This window comes from Solanum pennellii, chromosome 11 (assembly GCF_001406875.1).
Source record: "Solanum pennellii chromosome 11, SPENNV200".
NCBI lineage: Eukaryota > Viridiplantae > Streptophyta > Magnoliopsida > Solanales > Solanaceae > Solanum > Solanum pennellii.
Genome location: NC_028647.1, coordinates 47,094,973 through 47,106,641, shown reverse-complemented (window position 1 = coordinate 47,106,641; position 11,669 = coordinate 47,094,973). Strand labels below are relative to the sequence as shown.

The following is an 11,669-nucleotide window of genomic DNA, read 5'->3' as shown; positions in this document are numbered from 1 at the left end:
GCAAGAAAATGAAGCACGCAAATATAGCCTGTTTTAACTATATAGGTACTTCTTCAGCTTGCACACATAGTAAAGAAGATGATGTGTGTGTATCCAGACAATCCCACCATAAATCACTGTTGTAGGTCGCCATATACAAAAGCATTCTAGACATCAAGTTGGTGAAGAGCCCTATTGTTGGCGATAGCAACGGATTAACTAGAAGGCTGCATGCAACATCTCTTTGTAGATTAGAAATGAGTAAAGGTAGAAACACAAACTTTGTCTTGCTGTAAAAAGCTCATAGCTGATTAAACAATGGATTAGAAACTGAGTACCCTCAGTGAAAGTCCAAACTGTCTTACAAATACTTTTATCACAATTAATTTCTTACAGACAACATGATACATTACCTACCCCACTTGACATACACTGAACCCTTTCCTTCTATTTTATTTTCAAGTAAGTACACAAAGTCAATCTACTTATTATCAGATCCATACTCAACACCAAGACCATACAGGACACCTGCATACTTCTCGGTAGACCCATTAAAGAAGTTATCTTTTAACTTCTTGAACGCACACGAGGTAAGTAAGCTATCTGAACCTGCTTGATGACAAATACCGACCCTTTCAATTTCCAGTAGTTCCGCCAACTTGTTCAAGCCACCATGAAGGCTATTACAGAACTTCATCAGGTGTTTGATGTCATAAACCAGCGGAAAGTACATGTTTAGCAAATCAAAGAACCCTGCTTGTGTTTCCGGTAAGGTCCTACAAGTTAATAATTTGAGCAAATACCCAAAATCATACCCACTGTGAAATGTCACCCAATGAACCATGTCATTCAAAACGATTCCAGAAGACATTAAGAGCTCACCAAACTGTTTTGCATCAATACCCATTTCATTGTTCTTCTTGAAATCAATTCCAGACTGAATCAGCAATTCGATTGAATCATTTGCAAAAATATTTGCTTTTGTATCAAACTCACGAAAGTTGAATTGCCAAATGTAGTAGTACTCACTCTCACAAGTAGGTAGATTGCCATTTTCATCGGAAAATGTGAGACCTAACTGAATCAAGTTCAACATATCAACATTGTCCTTCAAGGTCTGATAGTTATACTCATTAATATGCTTGAAATTGCCAACAGGACGAAGCACCACCCCTGGAAACTCGGTGTCCATGGCAATGTAAGGATAGTCATCCACAATTTGACGGATCAAAGCAAATTCCTTCTCAAGATTATCGCTCCATACCTCTCTAATTTGGATAGAATCAATTTTTGGTAACACAGACATATTCTTCGTAAAAAAAGCTGATTCTGGTGAAGTTTAAAATAAGTAGATCTGCAATTTTCATGAAAAAAAGAAATATAATAAGACTAAGAATTCTAAAGAGCCCTTTTTGTGTGTATGAAGCATTTCTAGTGAATGGCATTATGTTTTCTAGGTTGGGGTCCCGGAGCATTTATGAACAAAGAATACGCAAGGACGTTTTGTTGTTATGGTAAATCTTTATCTGTCTTGCAAACCTCTGAGCTTGGTAACGGAGCAGGGAAGATTTGTAAATACAAAACACTAACTTAACCAAGTTTTACTTATTACTTAAGCTATGTCTACCGCATATGGGTTTTTGTGTGAGAGCAGAAACTCCGACCACATTTGTGGTTCTTATATCTACATTCTCAAAATATTTCTAGTGGCGCCACTCTGTTTTTTCGTAAATGAAAGTAATGTAATCCAGCAAGTATCGGGTTTTATGTCCCTTAGCTCACCACTCTCTTGCTTGAGAACTTACATGCAAGTCCTGATTACTTGTAAATGGTTTTTAGCAGAACTATTAAATAGAAACATTGACATTCAAGGAGTAGTTGCTTCTTTAAAAAATTATGAGAAAAAGTAGGCTCGTTGTTTATCAAAAGCAAGTCGTAAATCATTAAGATGCAAGAAAACTAGTTCCTCCAAGATATAGTTCTAGCTTCAGTTAGCGACTGCAAATTATTGAAAGAAGTCGGAGTAAAGAATCCAATTTTCCTATTTATTTAAAAAAAAAAAAAAAACTTGTTAACTAGGTATAGAAAAGGAAAATGCAAATGCTAAGGCATAGAACTTACAGATCAAAAAGCCCTGGGTATAATCTTCATTACATGGTGGACTTCAAAGCTACAATTACAAAAGGATCACAACAGCTAACACGGCACGACAGACTATCCTGCATAATGCAAACATAGAACATTGCACGTTAAACAACTAGGGTCAAAATCTGAAAAGCAAAGCACAGAATAGGTCTTCCAGCAAAGACCTTATATAAGCACAACAAATTGGTCTCATACCAAGAGCAAGTGTACAACACAATAACACAAAGTAAGCAGAAAACTGAAGAAGAGATGAATGTACTTCAATTAAACATAATTTTCGCTCCACATTTTTTCTTGTCATCAATCTTAATACGCTAGTGTAAAGAAACTAGACAATCGCCAAAATAAATTTAATTGATTAAAGCAGGCTTTAAGCACACTGTAATTGTCAAGAAGAGAGGCATGTGCTGGATACAGTACACCATACCAATTCAAACTTAAAAACATCTTTATATAAACTCGACATTAACATAAGCAGAAAAAGCTTGTTCATTGAGAAACATATTTTGAGACCACAAAAAGTACCAAATGAAATTTGAGTCGTTGTACTTCTCACGTTCAATAGTAAGCCAATACATGCCAACACAAGGTAACACAATTACCATCATAACACTTTTCTTTATAAATCCTCTCTCCTCAATCTTCTCCCATTTTTAATTTTCCAACAAAAATAGAGCTCAAATACATAAAAAGGAGAAAACAGTAAGAACTAAAGATAAACACAAATGAAAACTAAGCAAGAATGATAAACCCAAGTTCTGCCTTATCGACCTTGCTCTCTTCAGCAGCAAAAACCATATATACTGTTTCCTCTCTTCTTCCTCTTTTTAAATGAACAAGGCTAAAAATTTAGTTATGACTGCAACTACAAAAAAAAAAAAGAAACTTCTGAAGTTTAAGCAAAATACTCCTCGTAGGAATCCATGTTTATATCACACTTCCTATTTGAGCTTACCATAGTAGTTCTTCCTTGGACTAATAGTTTCAAACATTTCTTACATAATTTTACCTACTCCATCAAATTTAAAGAAAATTTTTGTTCAAATTTTTACCAAAAATTGTATGCATTGACCCTCAAATCCCTAAACAAAGTAGGAAATGAAACAAGGTAAAATCTCCCAGTATAGCAAAAAGTTCAATTTTTGTTTTTGTTTTTTTTGAAAAAATGAAATCCATCATTTCAAACATTTTTTCAACAAAAAAATAAAAAAAAGAACAGGGTTTAATGAAGCTAAGCTAAATCGGGTGAACTGGATCTATAACACCACAGATATGAGTTAGGTTCAGATCAAACAGCTGAATTTTTAGGTAGATCGAATAATAACTTAAACCTTAACTCAAAATTGAAGAAACCCATAACTAAAATCCATTTCAAAATCAGTTTAACATATCCATAAACATCAATAGTTAAATTATCAAATCCTTCTCTAGATTCATACATAAACAAAAGGAGAAAAACCCTAGTTTAAACAACAAAAAAAAGTGAACTTGAGGTATAAAATAGATAGATCAAGAGTAAAACTTAGAAATTAAACCTGATCTGTGAAGAATGAAGCAAGTCAAAATGGTAGAGTCTCATCAAAGAAGAAGAAAAAAGGAAAAGGAAAAGGAAAAGAAAAAGAGGATAATTATGTGAGAGAAGTGTGATATAGTAGTGGTGTTTTCTCCTTTTTTGCTTTCATTTTTCTTCTTCTTTTGGCCTTTTCTTTTTATTTATTATATTTGATTGATTGAAGTGTGCTTTTGAACGAGTGGGCAGGTCGTGTTTGGTTTGCTGTTTTCTTAATTAAAGCGCGTTACATAAATTAATGGTCACCGGATTCAATGTAAGATGTGGTCGGAATGGGGGCCCTATGGCCTAATTCAATTATTGTGAAAGTGAATCAAAGCCCATTTATAACAATTTACATGGCCCAAAATTAATTTTTGAGTATCCTCAATCCAACAATCAATTAAGAACTACAATATAGGGAGCAACATGAGTTGCGGTGCACTAGTAAAAGTATTTCATCCTTAATCAGAGGTTTCAAATTCAAGCTCTGGGTATAGAGAAAATTATATTGGTAGCACCACATTCGAATGGGCCCTGTAGAGTGCGATCCAAATTTAGAGGTCTCATAATTGAGGCGCGAAACATCTGTCTACCTAAAGATGTCTTGTACTTAATAAAGAGAGAGAAAGTGTATTATCAACATAGAACGATGGTGTACTAGTTTGATCATCGGCTAGTTTCAATATACGAAATATAGATAAGCAATCATAACTTAGTAAGCACATAATATAACATAGTCGGTAATTTGTATGCATAGCAACATGAATTATCACAACATATCAAGTTAGTCTAATTTTCTCACTGAGCCCACTCATACACATTATAAAAGTGTCGGCGTTGCACCTAATCCTAATTCAGAGTATTGAGGCCATCTCCAACTCTCTCTCCTCAATATTATATTATTATTTCTATTTCATTCTTACTTTCTTATTTCATGATATAAATCCCTTATTTTTCTAAGTAATTACGTTATATAATTTTCATGAGATATAACATTTTATTTTTTCAAATTTTTTATTTAATATAAGATGATATTTTGTTTTAAATTTATAAATAACATAAATTTCAAGAAAATAAGCTATAATATACAAATTAATGGACAAATTCTAATAAGATTGAAATACAATTACATAAGCACTTACGTTTTTAAATTATTACGTTGCTTCTATAAATGCTCTATTAATGCATTTTATGTATAGCTAAAAATTATTCAAATCGGAGATTTTCATCTACCACCATTTTCGTCGTTGGAGTTGGAACTTCTACAACATCTTGAATTGTAAGATCATGTTCATCCTCAATTATCATGTTGTTGTCACGACCGGGGAGCACCCCCTAGAAGTAACATGGCGTACTTGACCTCTCGGAGGTCTTATACAAGCCCATAGTTATCATTCATCGCATCGACATAGTAAATTTAGCGAAAAATTTAAAATTTTTCATAGCACCTCATATGTTAGAAACGTTACTTCATATACATATAAAATATAAGCCATAATACATATATAGACTCTAAGTCTCTTTGCCATCTTAGACTCAATAACATTAGAATACATTAGGGACACAACCCATAAGACACATTACATAACTATACAATATTTAAAGACTTTACAATAAAGATATAAGTAGGAGATCCTTGGACTTAAGGATTTCTTTCCTTGAGCTTGGGAATCACCTATCAAGCTCTTCACCATTCAAGACATCCTTTAAGCATCCATAACCTACACTTTGTGTAAAAAGTAGAGAAGAATGGGATTAGCACAAGAATGTACTAAGTATGGCAACCATGCAAAAACATGCATTTAAAAGGGACATTTTCTTGAAATCATACTTCATGCCATTTTGAGTAAATCATCATAAAACCTTTATCAATTGCATATATATCATTTTCATACTTCATAGAAACACAATCAAAGGCCAAACATCATAAAAGCACATACCATCATAGAAGTATAATATCACATAGACATAGTTAAGTGAAGACCTTCATCATATAGTCAACAAGATCAACATCATGCATAAAGACTCATATCATGCACATCTTCATAACAAGTAGACAAATACTACAATGTCATGCATAAGGAACACATACATAATGACATGCATTAGAACACCTTCCTAGAACTTCCTAAGGAGCTACTTGTGCAATGTCTAGATGGGTTCATTACTTCCACCTATCCTAAGTAACCTCCCTTAATCATTCTATTTAGGGTCCTAGTCATTTAACTTCCATTGTCCATTTTACTTTAGGGAAATTATAGTCTTAACCGACATAGACCATGTGATGCTAAACATAGAATCCGGTGTCATCGAACCCAACACCAAAAAGAGGTGGTCTATCGGCCAAAGTAGAACCAAATGTGACAAAGCTTTCTAGGTGGATCCACTAGCTAGTATCCTATGGTGGCAACATAGTTATGGAACTTATTGGTACATGTGAAAACCCTCTTTATGCCAAGATTAGGCATTGTAGTTATTCACTTATGGAAACCCTATTTATGCCCTTTGAGGCATTGTGGTTATCCACCTCATGAGATTTATGGTGACCTACCTTCCTACCATGGGAAGGGACACACACTCATATTGAAATTCACTCGGTGCTAAGCTAAGTTCCCTTCATTAAAAACCTTTATTATATTTTTACTTTATAAATCATAGGTTTATGAGAGTCATCCCCTCATATGCTCAACTCATAGGTCATAGATGGAAGTTCATCAACCCAAATCATGTAAAGAATCCATTCACATGAACATAGCATATGTAAAACATCATCTAGTTTAGGATACACATGAATACACCATTCAAGGCCCCTCTCTTGACTAGATCTTCATACATGTGTGTGTGTGTGTGTACGTATATGTGAGAAAACCTTTCACATAACACATTAAGTCACGCAAGTTCATATATACATATTCATACATATAGAAACCAAAACTAGAACTATCCTATCAAGGTGCACATATGCAATGCATAGGCAAAGTCCCATACCCTTGTCCATACTAGTACACCTATCAAGTCATTCTAGTAAGAAATAACATACTTCACATACATATACTTTACATGCATAATAGTAGATATTTGTGAATATGAGAACAACCTTTTATTTAGATACCATCACCTATACTACTTGTAACTGCATGTTAGTGAGAGTGTGTGTACATTGATCAACATGATCACATAATGATTATCAATTACTCCTTGAGGCATACACCCTCTAAGACCACATTATACTTCCAAGAACATACCATACAACACATAATAGTATAGGAGGCAAGACAATACAAACATTATAACCAAGGCTCCTAACTTTAGCTATTTACACTTTTATATAAGGGGTACATAGGTAGGGGATATTAACCATTTTAACACATCAATGGAAGCACCTATACAATACCCTAACATAAATATACGCATGCTCATACAATAGCCACACAACCTAGATCACAACTATATAGGAAGATAGGCACAATTACATCATAAGGTGATCATCTAAATCTCTAAATCATATATTTATCAATTTGTATTCAAGGCCATGGTAAACACATATATAATGACAATAAATTAAACACCTCCACCATAAGTGGACCATACCACACAATGTTGTACAAGGCTTCATCAACATTACTACAAAGAAGTAGAGAAGTAGAAGAGTAGAGGGAATAAGCATTCTTACCAATTTCTTGTCCTTTGATCATCATTGATAAACACTCCTTATTCATCAATAATTCACATATATGGCAGTAGCTAAATATACTTTAAACACATAAGAAACCATGTACAAGTCGCTACAAGATTATATCATAACATAATACAACATATCAACACACTAGGAAAGTAGAACAACATAGATCATTAGCTAACTTCACTTGCATTGATTTTAAATCATATTTCGTATATAATATCAATCTAAGGCAGTAGCTAAAACTATATTTAACCATATTGAAATCATGATTCCATACCCTCAAGATTAAGGTTACAACATAGGCATTTAGGCTTGTCGATTTGCTAGAGTGTAGGAGAATTTACCAATACTATGAACTCTCTAAGGCTTTGATAATCATTCATATTTTATCAACAATATACTCATTAGGCAGTAGCTAATTCGGTAAGAAATCAAGAAGAAACCATGCTTGATATAACAACAACTCAAGATCCATCACACACTTAGCTTTTTTGACTTGCAAGCATTTCTTAGATTGTTCATTAAGTATTTATACCTACAAAAATCATCCATTATATCACCCTAAAACAGTAGCTACAGTAGTTCATACATAATCAAAACTCTACACAACCAATCTCACAATCGACTCAAGGCAATATGTAGAAACATAGGCTATTCATGTTCAAATCTTCATACATTGATCCTCATGGATCTTTAAACATAAATTCAACATAAATTCATGAAGAGAAATAATCTGGTTACTTTACCACTTTTATAATTAATCTTTAAATAATTAGGATAATAAATAATCTGTAGAAGAAAGAAGAGAAAATAGAGGCAGGCGCAAGATCGTGAAGGAAATTTGGAGGGCACGACTTCATGTGAGATTGTTTTTGTCACGCCCCGAGCCTACACTCTGGGAAGGACTGACACTCGATGACCATTGCGGGCCTCGAGCGGACCCTTGGCCTGGCTTACTTAACTCAGTGGAAGACAACAATCACACTTGTAATGATCAAAGAACTTAATTGAACTGAATAATAAAATAACTGGGAATGTTTTAAAGATTTAAACATTTAACTTGGCCAAAATGGCAAACCAAGTCTTTAACATAAGAATGATAATGGAAAGACTGCAGAACTACTAACTATCTTTGAAGCTTCTAACATGACTGCGATGGATGGTGGGACAAACTCCACAACATCCGAATGAACTAACTAGAAGGCAATAAAAGATGTCCTCCAGAACGCAATGAGGCTCACCAACTGACTCTGGAATGCTCAACTGGATCAATGGTGCGCTGGATGCCGTGCGTCTACATCATAATACGATGCAGGCCAACTGACATCAATACATTGAATGTACGAGTATGCAAGTTGGAATGATAAAAAAATACAACATAGGCTAGATAGGAGAATATGAAGAACTTACCTTGCTCAACTCAAGAAGACTGAACTCATTTTAATATAAATCAAATTTAAACAAGTGAAATATAAAGAAAAGTTGTTTTAAAACATGATGTCAACTCTATATGTATGCAAAGATATAATATAACTTGAGATGTATATAAAAATACAATTAACTATGCATATAAAATACATTTAATTTTTCTGGGAGTTTTTCTAAATCGACAACCATCACTTAAGAGCTATAGTGATGATACAACGTTTTGCCTCACGCTGCCAGGGTCGTGCTACACCATGCCATTGGTATAGAATCTGAACTACTGAATGGATCCACTAGTCTATGCTAAAAAGCACTAAAGGAATCATCTAAAAAGTATGACCTTTTCTACCCATGGTGGCTACATGGTTTATGGGGGTTAGGAGTTATTTGAACTCTCCCCCATATCGGTGTTCAATACAACTCCCAAAAATATTATTATACTAGCTCTTATATTTTTAAAACATACTTACTTTTGTGGTTTGAGACTAGTGCTCAAAACTTAGTTCAAAGGGTATCTTGGAAATCTCAATTTCCTTGTTTGCTTTATTTAGAAAGCTATTACTCTTTTCTGAAAACTAGCCTGAAGGCTCTTTAGAAATCTCAGCTTCCATTCTAATTAAATGTGAAAACATTTTACATTTCTTTGGGAATACTTGGTCCCCATATACTGCTTTGAAAATTCACTTTACTCTGAACTGAACTCAAACTTAATTCTTGAAACGAACTTAAAACATTTGTAAAAGACTTATGAAATTTGAAATGAACTTCTTCTCCTTATCTTTATTCCTTACTCAAGTAGATCTTAAAGTCATAAAACAAAGTTAAAAGCATTTGTAAAAGACTTCTTGAAAAGACTCTAAGAACTTTAGAGACTTGGCTCTTAATTTTCCTTTGAATTTGAAGTTATGGATTTAAGGATTAAGATTTGTGTTTAGAAAGACCTCATGTTGTTTAGGAATGATTTAAGGTAGCTAAACGCTAGAAAAGACCAAAAATTAAGATTTGGAGGTGGATCCATGAAGCAGAGGCATATTTAAATTCTTGTTCCAAAAATGTCTTTTGAGGTAGAACACCTCGTGTCAGCTCCCCGACGTAGAGCAAAATTTTCATTTCTGGGAACAGGTCAGGTCGCGCGACGCGCTCCCATGTTTAAATCTTGCCCGTCGAAATTTCTTCTTCGTTTTTCTTTCCCAATCCACCCAACCTTGATTCTTTTTCTTAAATTATTTTTAGATACAGGTACCCAACAAATGTACCTAAGAACCTAATCCGAAACGACCTTAGAATGCGACGTAACGGATTTAAAACTTTCCAATTCAGGCTAATTCGATAACAACACATGAATTCAAGAATGGGTATCAATATATCAGTATTCTAATGCTTTTAGGATGAATCCATACTGAAATTAACATGCTTGACATATGGGAGAAGGATCCCAACGTTATGAGAGCTTCACATACATGATAAGAATAATTTCTTGGCGAAAATCTCAACTATCATGATCGATCTTGGTGAATTTGCCCATTTTCTGCTTCTTCCATTCTCTCCTCCGTACTCCTTAGCCCTAACGTGAAATTTCAAATTCTAAATCTGACTAAGTTCAGTCTTGACCCCTTTCAAACTCCTAAAAATCATTATAATAACAGGATAGTGAAAAGACTAAAATATTTTTCAAAATCCCGGACTTGGACATTTTCTTAATCCAACAGCCCAACTTTCAAAGGGCGTAACCCACTGATACAAACTCAAAATCATGTAAACTTGGTGGCGTTAGAATGATCATCCCAAGAGATTTACAACCATATCTGGCAGTACTTCTAACTCATCCTGAGCTAGAAGTTATGGTCGTTTGAAAATGACCAAAAACTCACTTTTAATTTATTTAAATATTTTCTTGATTTCCTTACATTTTTCCAAAATTAAATATTTTCAGATTTTATACCTCCTTCTAGTTGCAAGATGTTACAATTTTTTCCAATTCAAGTAGTTCACTATAGTTAAATTTTCAATGTGTTGGATTTAGAATTTAAATTGTTGGATAGAAGTTTGGAAAGGAAATTAGGTAACAGTATCAATGAAAAACAATTAGGGGTAGCGTCTTGGGCTTGGATTTTAGGGGAGAAAATTGCTAATGGATAATGATTGCCATGATGATGTCACAAATGTTTATTTGACTTACTTTATTTAAGTTTACAATAAATTATTTTATTCCCTCAAGTTTTAATTAGTTACACTTAGTTTTTTATTTTTCAGCAATAAATTTTGTTAAGGAATTATACATGAGTCGTCTTATGATTGTATCTGTCAGTTACTTATATTCGTAGTACTATCAATGAGAAACTTAGTAAATTATCAAAATATCTTATCTTCCTCTACTTTCTTCCTTTCTCTATTCTCTTCTTCCATTTTCAACATTCTAGTGACAAGGGTCTTACTCTTGTTACAAATGGTATTAGAGAAGCAACTTCTTCTACTGCCGGTGATGGCTTTTTCAACAGAATTTCAAAGCCTACAAAATGACATAATAGTAGTTTGAGACCAACTCTCTATTTTTGTAGGAGATGCGAACAAACGATTTGAGACTATGGAATCAAATCAGGGACTATTCCAGAGTTAGCTTTCTAGATGTAGGAGACTAACAAGAAATTGTAGCTCATTATTTTGAGTTTAGAGCTACGAGCAAAAATCTATTCTTCGATCCCATTGTCAATTAGGTCGACTCCAAATACAACAACAAAAGGAACTTTGCACGGATTGGAAGCCGATCAAACCTCGAACACGAAATCTCCGATGGTAAGGACTCAACCCAATTTACTCTATCTATGTTTGAAGTGGGTCGTGGATTAACTTTTACACCTGCCGCAATCTTCTCAAGCCCACCAATAT

The 11,669-nt window shown here is 34.0% G+C and overlaps 1 protein-coding gene across 2 annotated transcripts; it reads right to left on the bottom strand.

Moving 5' to 3' along the window:
- Positions 1–260: 260 nt before the first annotated feature.
- Positions 261–3,876, bottom strand: LOC107004739 (probable CCR4-associated factor 1 homolog 7). 2 transcript variants are annotated; one of them, XM_027912951.1, is made up of 4 exons: positions 3,660–3,841; positions 2,896–2,989; positions 2,101–2,198; positions 261–1,333 (listed from the first exon to the last, which is right to left on the bottom strand). In XM_027912951.1, the coding sequence occupies exon 4, from the start codon at positions 1,283–1,285 to the stop codon at positions 461–463; it is 825 nt and encodes a 274-aa protein (XP_027768752.1). In that variant the 5' UTR covers positions 1,286–1,333; positions 2,101–2,198; positions 2,896–2,989; positions 3,660–3,841; the 3' UTR covers positions 261–460. The 2 variants fall into 2 exon arrangements, with proteins under 2 accessions (XP_027768752.1, XP_015058556.1); XM_015203070.2 differs by lacking the exon at positions 2,896–2,989 and having other exon boundaries at positions 3,660–3,876.
- Positions 3,877–11,669: the final 7,793 nt, after the last annotated feature.